At 36.6% G+C, this 20,347-nt stretch overlaps 2 protein-coding genes across 2 annotated transcripts; one reads left to right on the plus strand and one right to left on the minus strand.

Annotated features, from left to right (window-relative positions):
* LOC109234114 (pre-mRNA-splicing factor ATP-dependent RNA helicase DEAH10) lies at positions 389-9,353 on the plus strand. Its single transcript, XM_019399961.1, has 12 exons — positions 389-580; positions 712-758; positions 1,404-1,484; positions 2,391-2,607; positions 2,849-3,266; positions 3,519-3,722; positions 4,955-5,115; positions 5,968-6,153; positions 6,825-7,053; positions 7,498-7,697; positions 7,843-7,977; positions 8,102-9,353. Exons 1-12 carry the CDS (start codon positions 498-500, stop codon positions 8,283-8,285), a joined length of 2,145 nt encoding a protein of 714 aa, XP_019255506.1. The 5' UTR covers positions 389-497; the 3' UTR covers positions 8,286-9,353.
* Positions 18,887-19,541, minus strand: LOC109234969 (uncharacterized protein At4g04775-like). The gene is made up of 2 exons (XM_019401000.1): positions 19,397-19,541; positions 18,887-19,289 (listed from the first exon to the last, which is right to left on the minus strand). Exons 1-2 carry the CDS (start codon positions 19,514-19,516, stop codon positions 18,981-18,983), a joined length of 429 nt encoding a protein of 142 aa, XP_019256545.1. The 5' UTR covers positions 19,517-19,541; the 3' UTR covers positions 18,887-18,980.

The following is a 20,347-nucleotide window of genomic DNA, read 5'->3' on the forward strand; positions in this document are numbered from 1 at the left end:
AATCCGAAACCTGCTTTCTTTGTGGGAGAAAGAAATCGAAAAAAAATAACTTTTCAATCAAACTTATTACTATAATTTTTCAGGTTTTGCAAACACTTAAAAACTTTTCTCCAATAGTTAAGAATAAAAAAATAAAAAAATAAAAAGCTTTCAAAAAATATTTCTGCGACTTACTCTCTCCATTCACTTTTACTTGGCATGTATACTGAAAATAAATTTTTATTTTAACTTGTCATTTTACGCATATCAAGAGAAGACAATTTTTTTTTAAATCTAATTAATTAATTTATACTTATTTTAAATTAATTTCTTAAATTTAATAAAATATGTCTCAATTAAAAGAAATAACGTTAAAATTCCGGTTTTGACTCAACTTATAAACAGTGTCAGATGTTTAGGGCTCAAGACTTCAACACTGTCATTAACGTTCAGCCCAAAATAGCGTACGAAGTTTCGAACTCACCATTAACAAGTGTTTTTGGAGCAAATCTTGAGACATGCCTTCAATGAGTGCTAATAATTTTTCAAGAAACAGTTATCACAATCACCCTAACCAAACAAAAGGGGATTTTTTTGCCAGGTTTCTTTTTGCTTTTAAGCATACCCCATTTGTTTAATTTACTTTTATCCCTTCGTTGTTCAATCCCTGAAGCTAAATAATGCTATATTTTTGTTCAAAGGTTTGATCTTTTTTGTGTGAAATTTTTGCAGGAAGCAAAAGATTGAGCAACAAAGAAAAAGTTTACCAATTGCTGCAGGTATTGTTTTAGTTGTTTAATTTGAACCCCTTTTTTCTCATGTCTGCTCTCTATCTTTATTTTAACCATGTTCTGATTATTCCAATGTGAGTTGCTTCTTAGTTTACTGATTCTTTAACAAATAAAGAATTTATATAAAAAAAGGGCAGCCGATGCAATAAGCTCCCGCTGTGCGGGGTCCAGCGGGGTCTTACCTTGTATATCTGCTAGAGGCTGTTTCCACGGCTTGAACCCGTGACCTCCTGATTGACATGAGTTGTGCTTAAATGGAGAAGTGAGGATACATATAGCTGACCCCAACTTGTTTGGAACTGAGAGTTGTTGTCCTTCTTGTCGTCAATTCTTCTATAAATGAGTTTTTGTTGGAAATTGGCAGTTTTAATTTAAGGAGTATATGGTCTGTGGGAAATTAATTTTTTCTGGTGGTTACAGCTGTTTTTTGTCTAAAAAATCTAGGGTGCTGTGGTTGTTCAGGAAAAAAAAAGGGATGTATGCTGTGTGTCATTCATTACTTGAGAAGACAGCTCCTGCATTATTTTTCATTCTAATCCTATTTCTGTTTTATTTAGTTTTCGTCCGTTCTGGATTTTGGTTTGCTGTATTCTGTAGTTTTGCATCTTACATGTGATATTTTATTGACTCTAGTTGAAAGGAGACTAGTGGAGGAGGTGCGAAACAATGACACTCTGATAATTGTTGGAGAAACTGGAAGTGGAAAGACAACTCGTAAGTACTTTGCTACACGTCCTCTTGGTCTGAGTGACTTGCATTTGAAGCAGAATCATTTGCTTTGCACGACTTTAAATGATACTTTAGCGAAGGTGGTCATTTATGATGTTTCATAGTGTAGTTCTAACCTTCTTGTGTACACGCGTTTGAGCATCTTTCTTCTTTATCAGTGTATTTGTTCGTTGGGTTATGTGTGCTTTATCAGTCTTTACTGAGGTGTATAAGGTGTCTTTCTGTATGTTTGTGCAAGTCAAGCATTATAGAACGGGTGAAATCGTGAAGATCAATGACATATTTGATTCATTGATCTAAGAAAGTTTCAGTTAGATCCAAGTAACCCTCAGTAACTTGGTCTAGCCATAAACTGAGGAACTCTTGCGGTGGCTAGTGAAAGTTTGTGGTTTGGTCATAACTGATAATGGTAATGAACTTATATGTGTTGGCCTATGAATTCTGAGATTATTCTTGGATACTCTTTTGCTAATTTTCCTCTCTCTCTCTCTCTCTCTCTCTCTCTCTCTCTCTATTAATACTTCCTTAGTAACAAAATTTGTTATTCATTCTATAGAAATAAATCTACCAAGAGTTTGACTGCATTCTTGGATTCGATCTTATCTTGCTGTTATTCCTACTTGTTGCAATTACCTTTTCTTTTTCGGTCGTTCTCTAGCCGAGGGTCTATCGGAAACAACCTCTTCACCTTTCCAAGGGTAGGGGTAAGGCTGCGTACATCTTACCCTCCCCAGACCCCACTTGTGGGAAACTATTGGGTTTTTTGTTGTTGTGCTCTATAGAAATAAATACACCAGAGTACTCTTGAAAGTTGTGTCTTTTATATTGTTCATCAGATACAAATAGGTATGTGTTACATGCTTTATCTTATCCTGGCCTATATTTTTGCAGAAATACCTCAGTATCTTTTTAAAGGGGGATTTTGCCGTGATGGTGGTATCATTGGGATAACTCAACCTAGACGTGTGGCTGCTATTACTGTTGCTAAACGTGTTTCTGAAGAATGTGGAGTTCCGTTGGGACAAAAGGTTGGATATGCTATTAGATTTGAAGATGTAACTTCTGGCCTGACAAAGATCAAATATATGACAGATGGTTTGCTTCTAAGGTAATAAGGAAAGCATAGTTTGACGCATAACGTGTATGAGTCTTGCTTTTCTGGTGGAGAAAAAGTAATATACCCATGACTGTGGACTCGATTATTGCATATATAGGACATGTTTGGATTGATTGCTCAAGTTCCATGTAGAGTTTACCTTACATCACATGATAGAGCTATTTATGATTATCAAGAGCTGTATGCATCTAGAAAAATTATTCATAACTGGCAAATGACGTCACTATTTCAGGGAAGCATTATTGGATCCATACCTCTCCAAGTATTCTGTTATTATTGTTGATGAGGCGCACGAGCGAACTATACACACTGATGTATTGCTTGGCTTGTTAAAGAATGTACAGAAAGCAAGATCAAAGTGTATTAGCGAAGCGGTAAATACTGATCATAATAATTCTAATAACGGGCATGCCTCGGACGGAAGGATTGACAATCAGAATAATGGTATTTTGAAGCCATGTCAAGCGAAAAAGTATAACCCATTGAAATTGATTATCATGTCAGCTAGTCTGGATGCACGAGTTTTCTCAGAGTACTTTGGTGGTGCAAGAGCTGTTCATGTTCAGGGACGGCAGTTTCCTGTCGATATATTCTATACCCATAAGCCTGAGACAGATTGCATAGATGCAGCTTTGATTACTATATTTCAGGTTTGAACTGAACGACAATGCCACTAAAAATTTTCACAAAAGCACTTCATTTTTTTATCCTTTCTTGTTACTTTCTCATAGTATCTTATACATCAGCTCCATTTCCTTGATTTCCTACTAACATTGTCTTTTTCCCGTAGCTAATTTTTAATGTTTCTCGTAGCGTTGGGAGTTCAATTAGTTAAGATTATAGTTTGTGGTGTTCCTGAATATCTAATTGTCTATTCATCTCTTTCTAACTTGTTTTTCTAGATACATTTAGAGGAGGGTCCCGGTGATATACTTGTATTCCTTACTGGCCAAGAAGAGATTGAATCCGTTGAGAGGCTTATCCATGAACGCCTCCGGCAATTACCTGAATGCAATAGGAAGCTCTTAACTTTTCCCATATACTCGTCACTTCCCTCTGAGAAGCAAATGAAGGTTTTCATGCCTTCACCAGCTGGATATCGTAAGGTTGATTTGTTTCTTTGGATAGCTTATTTTTTGAAGTTTGAGATGGATTTATTCACTGATTTGTCTATATCTTGTGGGGGGTGGGGTGGTGGGTGGTGGGGGGTGGGGTGGTGGTGGTGGTGGTGGTGGTGGTGTGCAATTAGGTTTCTGTGTGAAAACATGACTTAAATGAACTCCTTTTATGGATTTGTTCAGAAGATAATTTAAGAATTGAGGTGATATCCTCTGTTTTAAAAAATAAAAAATAAAAATTAAGCTTGAAATCGTGTGAAAATTCAAAATCGAGTTGCAGTTTTTAAAGGAATAATCCACTTGCCAAAATACAGACACTACTCAATTGAGATGAATGCTTGAAAATAAAGGTACATGAGCTCCACTTCATGCGAGAAAACAAGGTTCATGCGACTTTAATATGCTTTAATTGGTAATCACTGATTATTTTATGAATTCCTTCCATTACTTTTACATAAGCATAGTATAAATACGAGTTTCATGGTCCTAGAAACGTTTTTGTTTCACGTAGATGCCATGGTTTGACTTGCGTGGTTATTTAGATAAGAGGTGATGATAACACCGGACAAGCAAATTTTTGAAGGGCTCTACATGGACCCTTCATTGCCTTTATGTAAATGTGTCGAACGGGTGTCACATTGGTGTGTGGGTATTTCATGTGGCTTCTTCAAATACACCCAACAAATGCAAGTACTTGCACTGTGGTGCCAGGTAGTTGCAGTTGTATTAGAGTCCTTTTAACATATATTAAGGGGATATATATATGTCAATTGGGGATAAACGTATGGGTCAATTTTTTTCTCCGAGATAGGTGTGGGTGGTCAGTTGTTAGTGTTTCCAATATTTTCTTTCTTGGTTGAGTTTATACGGGTGCATACCTTTGTTCACTTTTTTATACACTTTTATCTACTCAATAAAAGTATATGAAATTAATACCTGATTTAAAAAGGCATTCATTTGGTTATCTCCAACATGAGGGAAATAAGTTTGGGGTATATGCTTAGCTTGTAGCCTTGTACTTGTTACAATATGGGCTTAGCGTTGTGAATGTGCATCTGTTTATTATTTGACTGTTTTAGTGATAAGGCCAACAAGTTTTTATCCAATATCTCTGGTATGCTTGACAAGAAGTTCTCAAGGCTGAAATATTTGGTATTTGCTCTGAGTTGGCAAGCTATGTCCATTAAACCCAGATTTTAATTCTTGCATGTGGTGTTTAGGTGATACTGGCAACAAATATTGCTGAGACATCGGTGACAATACCTGGAATTAAGTATGTTGTTGATCCTGGACTGGTGAAAGCACGAACTTATGATCCTAAGATGGGAGTTGATTCATTGATCATTGTCACAACGTCTAAAGCCCAAGCTCTGCAAAGGAGGTGGGGTGTTTCCAAATGCATTAAATCTCAATACACATGTTGACTAAAACACTTCTTTCCTCTACTAACTTTATTCAGAAGCATTCTTTGTCCAGCTTTTGTACAATATGGTGGTAGTTTGAACCATAATTTCCTTCTTACTTTGAAATGTTCTAAGGAAGCGCATATACCAATAAGGCCTCGTATGCATGTCATATTCATATTTGACAAGTGGGATAGGCTAGGGATATGTACCCGGATGTACTTGTGATTCAAAGATTTTTTATCTTGGATCGGTATCTACTACTAGGTAAAGATATCTTTCAAAGGGTCAACATAATAATGATGAGACCAGCAGAGGAAATAGAAGGATTTTAATTGTAAGCACATTTTTTTGAAGCAGAAGAATTGTTTTTATTTCCGGTAATATATAGAAGCTTAAAAACAGGCCCATTAGCTCAGTTGGTTAGAGCGTCGTGCTAATAACGCGAAGTTCGCGGTTTTTGTTGTTGTTATCTTTTTATATAGAAGCTTAAAATTTTAAAATTGCAATAAATGGAAGTTAAGCTTATTCTTTCCATCTGCCTAATCTTTGGTGGGCAGAGTTTGGTGGGAGGTAGCAGGTACTCAGCGAAATAATCGAGGTGCGCACAAGCTAGCCGTAATACGGCCGTTATAAAAAGGAAACAAAGTGAAAAGTAAAAAATTATGGGTGCACCCTCAAAAGTAAAATCCATGGGAGGATAAAAGTTGAACCAATGCAGTTGGATTTATATATACATGAGTGAAATGGATAATGGACCTGTGCTCTGTTTTGGTTATGTTGTCTGTTAAATATCAGAGCAAGGGCTAACTTCCTTGAATATTTTATAGTGGACGTGCAGGACGTGAAGGACCTGGGAAATGCTATCGCCTCTATCAAGAAAGTTTCTTTGAGAAACTCACAGATTCTACATTACCTGAGATTAAGAGATGTGATCTCTCGAATGTTGTATTGCAGCTCAAAGCTCTAGGCATTGATGATGTCATTAATTTTGACTTCATCGAAAAACCAGACAGGTAGTTATCCCAATCCGTGAGACTAGTTTTTCGGTGCATTTTGCAAGTGTAATTTGGCTATCAGCATCTATGGTTCTTTTTCTTTGAATCCTTACTCCCCAACATTGTCCTCTAGTCTGGTACTAATATTTTCATGACTTAAGTTTGTCGGGCACGTGTTTGACCATTCATTGGCATCTATCTCTAGCCTGGTGCTAGTATATTGTTTCACTACACATATGTTTCTTAATTTTGCTAACTTCTATCTATTAGAAACCATTATATGTTTTGTTATATTAATGAAGCACACTAGAGGGAGAACATCCCTCCTATAAACCTGCATTTTCCTTGTGAAACTGTTTCGAAACATCATCAGCATCCTTGAAATCTACTCTATTTGCTGGAAAATCCTTGCGTCTTCTTATAGAATTATTTTATGAAATATACTGGATATGTTGTTGTTGTTGTACCCCTCTGCTATCCTACAGTTTATAAGAGAAGAAACTAGAAATTTACTGGACAACTGCCTAACATTTCTCCTGCCCCTTCCTTTATGGAGCAGAATGTTGCATCATCCAATGATGCAGTCATTGAGTGGTTGGATGTTGCTCTGGAGTTATTTTTTTCAACCTTTTGGGAAAATACTGTTTTCATCTTTAACTATAGCTTCTTCGTTGATTCTCTTTGAACAGGACTGCGATAGTCAACTCACTGTGGTCTCTCTACTTGTTGGGTGCTGTAACAGAAGAGAATAAACTTTCAGATGTTGGATATCAAATGGCCAAGCTACCCCTTGATCCAGTCTATTCTAAGGCTCTCATTGTTGCTAGCCAATTCGGCTGCTTGAAAGAAATGTTGATCTGTGTTGCAATGCTTTCAGTCGAATCTATTTTCTATGCTCCACGTGAAAAGTTGGAAGAGGTAGTCCTTTGTGCTGCTAGTTGTGATTCATCCCCATTTTCCTTTTCTATTTCTGCGTTGGAATATTTCTTTAAAACTTTTATTTGATGAAAAAAAAATTAACTTATTTATCAACAATTACAATATTTTGCAAACTTGTGGGTATACATGAAAAATTGAAAACTACATCTCAAGGAGTTCCTATCTACGAAGTTAATCCAATCATCTGCATGTTGGAATGTTGTGTGTTCTCAAGAGATAGTCAAAGATAATAACATGGTTCATAGTATTGTAGCAAAGTTCTTTCATTCTTTCTCTAAGTCCAACAAGTGTAAAGTTAGTATCCTGTTGTCAAGTATTATCTATTATTAGCATTCACCTCAACTTTGTTGATGTGTTGAACTATTTCTGGCATCTAATGTTAATAGAAAACATAGTCTGAACACTTTTACTTGCTTTTGCCAGTCACGAAATGCGTTGAAAAGCTTTGCAAGTCCAGACGGGGATCATTTGACTTTGGTTAATGTATACCGCGCTGCTGATGAGTTCTTTCAGAAGAACAACATGGTAAATAGTAAAGAAAAGGCTGAAAAGAGTCTTAGAAAATGGTGCAAGGATAATTATATTAACAGCCGCTCTCTAAAACACGCCCGTGATATCCACAGGTGGGCATATGTACTTGCAAAATTATTGAAAATCTATTCTAATGTATTCTTATACTTAGAAAAAATATGATGTCTTAGCTTCCTCTTCTCATTTGCCGAGGTCCTCAAGCATGTGATTTATTTAAGCTTTCTACTTGTTTTGCAGTCAAATTCTGAGGAATGTAGAGCAAATGGGTCTTCGTGTCACTTCTTGTGAAGACGATATGCTCCTCTTCTGTAGATGCCTTGCTGCCGCATTTTTCCTTAAAGCAGCTGTGAAGCAGCCTGATGGTGCATACAGGTAAAGATTTGTGGTTTTATCTGTTTGTATTTCTATTTGTATTTAACTTTTTAAACAAAGGCAGCTTTGACGTATTATCTATTCGTTCCCTTGATATCTGACATTTCATTTTACCTTCTGGCAGGGTCACATTAAGTGGTTTGATAGTGCAAATACACCCGTCTTCTGTCTTGTTCCGAGCCAAGCCAGAGTGTATAATTTTTAATGAACTAGTCCATACTAATCATAGTTATGTTCGCAATGTTTCTAGAATTGATTACTTGTGGCTAGTTGAGCTCGCTCCTCACTTGTATGCCTTGCAAGGCTAAAGGTGTTTACTGCCATATTATTTATATCGGTAAGAGATCCCTTCCTTTTCATTGTCATATATTCTGCCTCTGGTGTTCAAGTTGGAAGTAAAGGAGAAGGAAACTAACATGTGAAGTTCAGACCTTTAGTTCGTTCCAACTTTATTTAAGCCTCTGGCATGTAAATATTTGACAAGAGTATGTTTTCTGATGTCGACCAATTCTCAGTTCCAACAGCCTGATGAGATCTGTCTGCAGTAATGTATATGACATTACCTTTCCTCATTTGTATGTTGTGAAATCATTCGTCAGTAGACGATTTTTGCTTTGGAGGGAGATTGTCCGCAAGTGCTAAATGCAGGATTGAAGCGATGAATACATACACGCAGGCGACATGTTTATCTTGACAAGGGTGTTGAAGCTGGAGAAGTGTTCATGATCTTTAGCAGACTCTCCAGCTTTTATTGATGCAGCAGTGTCGCTGGTTATCGATCTTTTCGTGTGGGAACGTCTGAATACTATAGCAGAAACTAGCATTTTTGGATCTACTGCTGGATAAATACCTTTGGCAGCCAATCCTCTTGATAGTACCATAGTAGCATCTATATGTGCAAATGTCGTAGCAGGAGCAGGGTCGGTCAAATTGTGTGCGGGTTTTTCTTTCCGTTGAAAATCGATCTTACTCTATCTTTCCTGAGCCGAGGGTCTTTCGGAAACAACCTCTCTACCTTCTTAAGGTAAGGGTAAGATTTGCGTATGCTCTATCCTTCCCAGATCCCACTAGTGGGATTATATTGGATCTTTTGTTGTTGAAAATTAATTTTACGGTATAGATGCTTATGACCTCCCACTCTATGCCTTGCGGCAATGATTCCTCTGATATTACGACCTTATGTAACTGCTTCGTAGAGAGCGGTTTATTCTCCTTAGTGGTTTGGATTAGTCGGCCCACTAGATTTCAGATACTTGATTACCAAAAAACCAAAACATCTACATATTACCTGTACTAATGGAGTTGTAATGCCAACTCATTAGAGTGACTCAAATATTTATTTATCTGTATAACGCAAAATGTGAATGTTGTATTTTTGTTAGTGGTTTTTACCTAACCTAGTCGTTTGAATTTTCTCTCTTTTGATGACGATGATAATGTGAACGTCAAAGATAAACGAGAAAAGGCTTCAGTCGCAGTCAATAACCAATATATACAAGGAGCATTAACTTTTAGCCACTTTCTTTATAGGAGGAAAACAATTATCAACGGCAATAACTTTTATTACCTGCCGCCAAAAGAAGTTAAAAGAAACGGAAAAGAGCCAAATATATCCCTCTACTTTCAAATATTGTTTACTTATACCCTTCGTTATACTATTGGGCTATCCATACCCCTATCGTCATACTTTGTAGCATTATTGCCCTTAATTTGGACGGAGTGCCACGTGGCAGCTCCTGAATAAAACTTCTCATTTTATTTTATACCCGATTCGCTACCCACTTAAACCCCTAATCCGACCCAATTAAAACCCAACCCACCTTAAAATCTACGGAAGAAACACACACACGAAATACACCCTTCTCCTTACCCTTCTCCCCTCGTTAAAATAGATCCCCAAATCCCAAAACTAGGGTTCCTCAATGTCATCTGCTTTATAGTTATGCTGTACAACCAAGGTACAAATTTTCTTTGATTAAATCTTTGTTTAAGTTTATTTAGAAGGTAAATATGTTTCTAAAATTATTTAAGGTTTCTTTTAGGGTTTACAACTAAGTCATCTATGAATTTCAGAAACTTTTTTTTAGTCTAGGGTTTTAGGTGTTGGTTCAAATCGACAATATATATGTATATGTATATATTTAGGGTGTTATTGTTTAGGTTTAATGCTAAATTTTGTTTGCATGTGTACTTCTAAGTGGTGGTCCTTTTGGATTTTTTGGGATTTTGGATAATTTTGGGGTTCAGAAATTTGGGGATGTTGAATTTCAGAGATGTGTGGTTTAGTTTAATAGGGCATCGTGTATTTTATTCTTCATCTGTCGTTTTGTGCTTTTCATCTATAACAGTGCTGTCCCTTTTCCGTTTTTAATTACTTAACAGTGTTTTTAATTATTTTATTCCTCATGTATGCTCTGATCTTTTGTTTTTTAAGTAGGACAATGTGGTCCCTTTTCATGTTTTAAATTCTGTTGTCCCTTTTATTTTTGACAAAATTTGACTTTTATTTCATCAAAAAACTGTCTTTACATTCCCAGATTAATGCTGACCATTAATCTCCTATTCACTATTACAAAGTAAAACTATACTATACTGACATTAATTACAAGTTGCTATACTAAGGAATATTTTTTAAATTCTCCAATTCTGCTCGCCATTTGATCTTTTTTCTGCCTTGTATGTGTATATGTATTGCAATTTCCTTGCAAAGTTCATCTATGTTGTATCTTCCTTTGTTAAATCGCATCGAATTCCTTTCACGCCAGATGCACTAGACAACCATTGCAAACAATGCTGTGATCATTTCTGCCCTGCAATCTTTCCTCGCATTGCCCATCCATATCAATACTCTTTCCCATAGCTTGTTTGTACTTGGACAACCAAAGTATAGGTGATCAAATATTTTCACAGTCTTTGCACAGAATACACATTCTAACTGAACTTGAATACCAAACTTGGCAAGTCTATCCATAGTTGCTATCCTTTGGTGGATAGCCAACCATATATGGAACTTGAACCTAGGATGAATCTGTGCATGTAGATGAATACTCTTCCAATCTACTTTGGGGAATTGAGGCTGTAATTGGACATAAGCTTTATGTATCTGAAATTTGCCTTGCTTCACAAAGCTGTCCAGTGTGTTTATGAGATTGTTATGAATTGACCTCAGCTTATGTACTTCATCCTTTGCCTCTATGATCTTCCTCACCACCCATGCTGCTATTTTGGGTGTGCTTACCTCTTCAATAAGCCTATTTTTATGTAGTAGAAATGAGCCCATTTAATCCACAAAGTATCCTTCTTCATAGCCAAGGCCCAGAGATGTTTTAATAAAGCTGCTTTGTTCCATATCTTCATATTAATCACATTCAAACCACCAGTAGCTTTAGGTTGACATATTATGTCCCACGCAATCAGTGCTTTCCTGGAATAATCAGTTGAGCCAGTCCACAAGAAGGTTCTACATATAGTCTCTATTATCTTCATGATCTTCTTTGGCAATAAGAAAATTTGAGCCCAATACATTTGTATTCCAAATAACACTGATTTTATGAGTTGAATTCTTCCTGAGTATGAAAGCATCCTAGCTGACTAGCATCTTACTCTCTCTGTAATCTTTTCAACCAGAGGTAAACATTGATGAATGTTCAGTTTTCTTGCAGATAGTGGAACTCCCAGATATTTAAAAGGTATACTACCCTTTGCATATCCAGTAATCTCGATCAGTTGTTCCTTTATATGCTGTGCTACACCAGCAATATAAATAGAACTCTTTTCTGCACTTGCCTGCAATCCTGATACATTTGAGAACCTATTAAAGGTTTCCTGCAATATAGTAACTGATTGTGTGTCACCCCTGCAAAACATTAACAAATCGTCAGCAAAACAAATGTGTGTCACTCCCAGCTTCTTGCACTTTGGATGAAACTTGAACTCCTTCTGCATAGCTAATTGATTCATCTCCCTCTGCAAGTACTCCATAGCAATCACAAAGAGATAAGGAGACATTGGATCTCCTTGTCTTATACCTCTCTTAGCAGGGAAAGGTCTAGTGAATCCTCCATTCAGTACTAGAGAATAGGACACTGTTGTCACACACTCCATTATCCATACAATGAATTTCTGAGGGAAGCCAAGATCTGTGAGCATATATCTAAGGAACTGCCAATCCAATGAATCATATGCTTTCCTTAAGTCAACCTTGAGTACACACCTTGGAGATAAGCCTTTCCTATTGTAACCATTGGACAACTCATGACTAAACAGTATATTATCCACAATGCTCCTCTCTTCTATGAATCCAGACTGTGCTTTCGCAATTATACACTCAATTACCTTTTTGATCCTTTTAGTCAGAATCTTAGCAATGATTTTGTAGACAGTAGTACAGCAAGCAATAGGTCTATAGTCTTTCAAAATTGTAGGTGCAGGAACTTTTGGAATCAATGTTATGGCTGTGCAATTCCATGCTTGCTTCATCTTGCTTGTTTGAAAAAAGAACAATACAACATCATATACATCTTGTTTCACTTCTTCCCAGTACATTTTAAAGAACTCTATTGGAAAGCCCTCAACTCCAGGGGCTTTATCATTTGGCATGTCTTTCACTGCTTCATCAACCTCTTCATATGTTACTTCCTTTATTAGATCATGTTGTTGTTTCAATGATAAGCACACTCCTACTTTGATGAATTTGGTATTAGGACATGGCTTGATCCTAGTGTCAGTTCCCATAAGATGCTTAAAATAAGTGATGAATTCTTTTTCTACATCTTTAGGTCCTGTGACTCTAGCCCCCATATCATTATACACAGTAGTAATTGAGTTCTTACTTGCTCTGATCTTCAGCTGTGCATAGAAATATTTGGAGTTTGAATCCCCATAGTCTATCCAGTTGACTCTTGCCTTTTGTCTCAGAACTCTTTCTTCTATTATAATCCATTTCTCTAGTTCCTGCAAGGTATGCTTTTCCTTCTCAATCAGATCCCGATTAAAGGGATCAAACTTCAAATTAATCTGAGTATCTCTAGCTGCTGTCTTATTTGACTCAATCTTTTCTCATGGCTTGTCATCTCCCTGTTTAATCCTTTAGTCACAGTTTTCAGCTGTTGTAACTTCTGCCATATGCTATCCATAGGGCCATTTCCCAGCTTCTGCTTCCATACTTTATCCACCATAGATTGAAACTCCTTGTGTTCCATTGTTACCATATACAACTTGAATGGCTTAGGATATATATTCTTTCTTCTCCATATTTGGACCACTATAGGTGAGTGATCTGACACCCCAGGTTCTAGCAATCAGCTTCCACATGCCCATAGTCCTTGATCCATTCAAAGTTCCCAAAGGCCCAGTCAATCTTACTGTATACCCTATCATATGCATGTTGCTTATTGCACTAAGTATAGAAGCAACCCTTTGTCTTCAACGGGGTCAGTTGCATAGAGTCAATACAATCCTTGAATTCTTTCACCCCATCATAGTAACTGGTTGTCCTCACCTATCATCAGTGGTTAGGACATTGTTGAAGTCACCACTTATGAGCCATGGAAGTTGAACCTGCCCCCTTATCAGTTGTAAGTCACACCATAAACTTGCTCTTTCCTGCAATTTGTTTCTAGCATACACTACTGTCAACATAATTTGGTATCCAGTCACTGAATCACTCACTATACGATGAATGAACTGTTCCTGAACTTGAACTATGTTGACTGAAAGATTGGTCTTCCACAGCACCCAGATTCTACCATTCTCAGCCTTTGTATAGTTGCAGCAATAACCCCAATCCTTTGCTACCTTGTATAGTATCTTTTTTGCTTTCTTTTCTTTGACTCTAGTTTCCAGACATCCTAAGATATCTATTTTATTCTTTTGCAGAAAGATTTTCAATTCTTTCTGCTTACAGGGCTTGTTTAGCCCTCTTATGTTCCAAGTACTAATGATCATGGTGGGTGTTGTATGGGGTCAGAAGTCAAACCCCCTCCCTGTGCAGATGTTTGTCCATATTCTTCGATTACTCTAAATCTATTAGCATTGCTAACTTCATCAATTTTACCCTGCTGATCTATTGAAGTATTCTGTCTTTCAGTGTCATCATCTCTGTGTATCATCATTCTTCTTTGATCTGTATCAACTTCAGAGTTCTGTTCCCCTTTATCACCTTCTATTGGAGGTTGAATTTCAGTCACCTCACCATTCCTCTCATCCTGTTCCTGTTGATATTTTGGCTTCCATTCCTGAACAACTCTCCTTCTTCTGCCTCTATTTCTTCTCTTAGGAGCTTTGAATTCAGCATCTTCTTCTTGCTTAATTAGCTTCCAGCATTCAAAAACATCATGCCCAAAATGCAAACATTCATTGCAGAATTTTGGCTTCCACTCATATAGAATTTCCTGCTGTTTAACACCATTGGGAGTCACAATTTCAACATTCTCTACTAATGGCTTTGTTATGTCCACTTTCACTAGCACTCTTGCATAAGAGATTTTGTTCAATTCAGCTGTGTATTTGTCTGTGTACATTGGCATACCAACAGCACCGGCAACCTTGCTTAGAGCATCAGCAGTCCAATACCCAACCGATAAACTAGGAAAGTGAATCCACAGTGGAATAGTAGTGATACATTTAGGATCAAAATGGAAGCCTCTCCCAATTCTGTAAGATAAATGGCTTGTTATGATATGTGTATGGTCCTGCTTGAACAACTGTATCTCTATCCTCCATAGTTGTGAATCGAAAAACATAATAGCCATCATGGTGATATAGAATTTGGGGCTTGGATACAAAATCCCAAACTGTTTCTACATAACTCACCATAGATTTCTCATACGGAGTATCTCCCAATACATACCTAATTAGAGCAGTTTCCCAATATTCCTTCAACTCACTCACATCATCTTCCTCTATTTGAATGACCACTTTGCCATCCCTGTGACTTGGTGGAACATATTCCAATCTCATCCCCATCTGAGAGTTTCGATTCTGTTGTCGAAGTTCCTTTGCATGAACTGTCTTCTTCACCCCTATCTCTGCAGTTGTTGCAAGATCTGGATCCAGAGTTGGCTTTGAAGATCCAGCCTCAGAGAATTGTAGTCGTTTTGGACTTGTTGGCAGTTGATCCTTATACTTCTGAGCTTCCTTTGCTGAATTTTCAATTTTACTATTCCATTGGTTACTGTTCCTCTCTTCTGTTCCATTTAGCTCGCTTTCCTCACCAATTGGTTGAAAACTAGCTGGTAAGAAACTTTCAAACGTTAACGGAGTGATAGTCTGCATCGTCGAGTTCACCGGCGTTGTAGCAGCGGTCGCCGGAGCTACTTGCTTGCGTCTCCAAGCCATCAGTGGTGCACGTTAGCCTGCCTTGGCTTATTGTGCACCGAGAGCATCGAAGAGCCTCCTGTTGTCCCTTTTAAGTAGGATATAGTAGTTGTATTTTTTATTCTTTACTGCAACTTGAAAATTATTTTGATAAGTGGTCCGCTCAAATATTTGCAGGGTATAAAATGGTTAAAGTTGACTTACTCTTCAATTATGGTGGTGATTGGATAAGAGAACCACATCTACTATACTCTAAGAAATTGGTTCACACTTGGCCTGGGTATGATTATGATCTTTTATCTTTTATTGACATAGTAAATGAGTACACTACAGAGTTAGGATTTGTAGGTATTCAGCAGCTTATTGTAACTGATCCTTCTAGAAAATACTATGAAATAGAGGGGAATGATAGGATTAGGAAGTTATTTTTCCTTGTTTCTGAAGAGTATCGTATCATTAACATATACGCAGTAGATGAATGTGAGCCTTCTGTAGAAGTTCCCAATATTGTCCAACATACTGAACTATTTTTTTCTGTAGTTAATGAGGTTGGTACTGATTGTACTGAGAATGAGAGTGAGAGTGACTTGTGAAGCTGGTTCTGATTGTCCAGAATATGACTCTGAAGAGTTGGAGTCAATTGCTACTCAAAAGAAAAGAAAGATTACTGTGGGTCTAGAAGATTACAAAGAATTATTTAAGGATATGTCCTTCAAGGACATACCAGAAGCAAGGAAGTGCATTAAACTTTATTGTTTGGCCAATAAGGTAGAGTTAGAGATTGTTAAAAGTGATAAGCATAGGTTGAGATATGAATGTATTCCAGGGTGTCCATTTGTATGTCATATTTCTGAGGAAAAAGGTTCTCCTGGAGTGAAAATCAAAACTCTAAATCCTGAACATGAGTGTGGTCCATCATATGACAACTCTAGGGTTGATTAAACTACTATAGCTCATTATTTCAAGAAAAAATTACAAGATAATCCAAAGTTTAAGGTAAAGGAAATGAGGGCTGATTTAAAAGAAGCTTTTGAGTTAAATGCTAGTAAAAGGAAGTGCAAGAGAGCTAAAAGGATGGTTTTGGAAATTTTAGAGGGGAGCTTTACAGATGGTTACAAGAAATTAGAGGCTTATGCCAATGAACTTAGAGACTCAAATTCAGCAAGTGATGTTGTAATCAATCTGTCTAAAGAGGCATTTGCCGAAGGTAAAAGAAAATTTCTTAGAATGTATATTTGCTTTCAAGGCAATGAAGATGGGATTTAAGGAAGGTTTGAGACCCTTCATTGGATCAGATGGTACATTTCTTAAGGGAAAAGCCAAGGGACAATTACTGGTCGCTGCTGGTCAAGATAATATGAACTACTTTTATCCTTTAGCTTGGGCAATTGTAGATAAAGAGACAAAAAGAACTTGAAATTGGTTCTTGGGGATATTGCAACATTCGTTGGAACTCTAGATGGGAGAAGGCATAACATTCATGTCGGATATGCAAAAGGCACTTTATTTCTGTTTCAAATAATTTCAATTTCTGTTTCTGTTTAGTGCTGTTTCAGTTTCAAAACAGTTCTGTTTCTGTTTCTGTTAAGTGTTGTTTAGTTCTGTTTCAGTTTGTAAAAATTCTGTTTTTGTTTCTGCTATTTCAGTTTAACTTATTTCTATTAAGTGCTGTTTAGTTCTGTTTCAGTTTGTAAAAATTCTATTTTTGCTGTAAACTAGTTTCTGTTTCTGCTGTAATAAGTTTCATATGTAAACATTTCTGCTGTAAACACTTTTGCTGTTTTCATTTCTACTGTTTCTGTTTCATAGTTCTGCTGTAATAAGTTTCTGTTTTTGTTTCATATGTAAATTAGTTTCTGTATCTGTTTTTGTTTCTGCTGTAAACATTAATTGTTTACATTCCATATGTAGGGATTAATTGATGCAATCAACACTGTACTCCCTGAAGCACACCATAGATTTTGTGTCAGACACATAGAGTCAAACTGGTGCAAAAGATGGAGTAAAGGTGGTGGGGTGTTGAAAAAGCTACTATGGTGGAGTGCATGGAGTAGTTATGAGGAGGAATTCCAGGATCAACTGAACCATATAGGACAGCTTGATGAACCTGCTGCAAAGGATTTGTTGAGATATCCTCCACAGTGTTGGTGCAGAGCCTACTTTGATACAAGGTGCAAAAATCAAACAGTTGATAATAATCTAACTTAATCATTTAATGCCTGGATACTTGAAGAAAGGTACAAGCCTATCATTGGGATGCTCGAGGGTATAAGGATCAAAGTGATGAATCAATTGAGAGAACATAAAGATTCTGTGACTAAATGGAGTGGTGAATTCAGTCCTAAAACAATGAAGAAGACATTAATCTATCAACCCCCCAACACTCACAAGATAGTCAAAGCAACACTTGTGTATTCATGCCTACTCCAGGATTGCAAAACAGTAGGGGTTCATTTCCAGACTTTGAGAACCCCTGCTCTGAGCATGAGCATGAGGCAGACCCTGGTTTAAGGCCCATGGTTATCTCAGAAACACTTACTAGACTCCAAAGAGGCAGCAAAAACTTATACCAACTGGGACCAGGCAAATTAGCTTCAGAGGTAACCATACATGAGCTAGTATTCCAACAAATCTTTCATATACACTAGACAACTTAATGTGGAAGGGCAAAGCTGCTATGACTACAAATCAATTGGAAGTTGAACGTCAAAAAAGGATTGGAAAGTTGAAGCCAAAGAAGGGATATTTTCAGTAGTTTATTACTGTTTAAGACTGTTTTATTTTGTAACTACTGCTTATGATAGTACTCTTTTGGTTAATTTGCACTAGTTTGTGTTTTGGTTGGTTCATTTGGTGATGTATTTACTACTTATGACAGTACTCTTTTGTAATTATTGCATATGACAGTACTCTTTTGGTTAATTACTGATTAGGTTCTGGACTAGCAGCTTCTGGACTATTTATTTACTACTCTGGTTAATTTGGTCTAGGAGTACTATGTAACTTGTTATGTGTAATTCTAATTCGAGTAATGCCAGAACCTTTGTGACCAGCATCACATTTAAGGGATCAAGAAATATCTTGTTATAAAAGTGATTGATATGCTTTATTCTTGTGATGTAACATTGTTGCATTAATTAAAGTTGAATGTGACCTGCTCATTTGAACTCCTCATCAGATCTTTTCTTGTTATGTATTTGAAAGAAACGGAAATGGAAGGATACAATTACAAAAAATTCAAGCTTTTGTGAACAAACATATCATGCAAGCCTTTCTTAATATCTTGTTTAGCGTACAAAAGTGATTGGAATGCTTTATTCTTGTAATGTAGCAGCTAGCAATATCGTATTTGAACTTCCCATCAAATCTTTTCTTGTTAAAGTAGATCATCTGCAGTATTGAAGGAAACAATATGTACTTGTGAAATTCAAAGCATTATATAGCCATACTTCATAGAACTTACAGAAAATTTGTTTGCCAGAACTGGTGTATAGCCTTAAACACAGCCTTCAAACATAGATTAAACTGGTGCAAAACACAAATTAAAACAGCCTCAAAATTAAAGATATGGGAGTCAAAACAGCTTCAAAACACTGATTTCATACAACCTAACTTGAGAACTCAAAACACAGCCTTCAAACTAATATTGCAAAGACTTGAGAATTCATACAACCTAACAAACTACATCACTTCAACAATAATGCGACAATAAATCCAACAAACATCGCACAAAAAATCATAATAAACATCTTCAACTTCATAAATTTCTCTTCTAATTCCCTTGCTTTGTTCACTTGGGAATTGTTTATAGCCTCCATAGTCTTCACCTTTTCCTTTAACTTATCTCTTTCAATCTTAACTGCATCCAACGACGTACTCAAAGTATTGATTTTGACCGTACTTGCATCCAATTGAGCCTTTAGATTACTTATCACCACCAATGCTCTATCGGGGAATACTTCGTCATGCCACTCCCAATATCCACAAGAATTGGCCTGCCCAAAAAAAAATTAGAATTTTGAATTATCAACTATTAAATCCATGAGGGAAACCAAAATTTTTTTCATATAAAAGAAATAACACATTTAATCATAGTACTTACTTCAGGCTTAGGACACTTATAAAATCTCCTTATAGGGTTAAAAGAAGTTTTTGAAGTGAATAAGTGAGCAATTTCACCGCAATGACACCGCCTCTTGGACGAGCAACTACTTTCTGACATTATCAACTTCTTTGCAGATTAAAATATGATCTTGCCAAGGAAAATTAAAAGAAATAAGATAAAAGTGACTTTAAGAATCACATAAACGAACTGAAAGAACCCAGAAATTGAAATATGAGGAACCCTAGTTATGGGATTTGGGGATCTGTTTTAACGAGGGGAGAAGGGTAAGGAGAAGGGTGTATTTCGTGTGTGTGTTTCTTCCGTAGATTTTAAGGTGGGTTGGGTTTTAATTGGGTCGGATTAGGGGTTTAAGTGGGTAGCGGATCGGGTATAAAATAAAATGGGAAGTTTTATTCAGGAGCTGCCACGTGGCACTCCGTCCAAATTAAGGGCAATAATGCTACAAAGTATGACGGTAGGGGTATGGATAGCCCAATAGTATAACGAAGGGTACAAGTAAACAATATTTGAAAGTAGAGGGGTATATTTGGCCCTTAAGAAATTAACAATATAAACATTTTGAACACTATTAGTGAATAAATTTAAATCCTAGACTAAAATTATTATTTATCTAATTTTACTACTTTCAAGAATTAAAATTCATTAATTTTTAAAAAATTTAAACTTCGGTGGTGTGTTCTTTAACGAATTAATATCTTGATGTCATTTTTGAGATTTACTTATACTACTATTAAGTGAAAGACTCTCATAGATGTCTTGAAGCAACAGTAAAGTCGCGAAAAAGAGTCTTGAAGCAACAGTAAAATTGTCTCCAAGTGATTTATAGGTCACCGGCTCGAGCCGTAAAAGCAGTGACTAATGCTTGCATTAGGGTAAACTCTTTACATCACACATCTTGAGATGCGATCCTTTCCTGGACCCTGGATA

The sequence above is a fragment of the Nicotiana attenuata genome, chromosome 11 (genome assembly GCF_001879085.1).
Source record: "Nicotiana attenuata strain UT chromosome 11, NIATTr2, whole genome shotgun sequence".
Classification (NCBI taxonomy): domain Eukaryota; kingdom Viridiplantae; phylum Streptophyta; class Magnoliopsida; order Solanales; family Solanaceae; genus Nicotiana; species Nicotiana attenuata.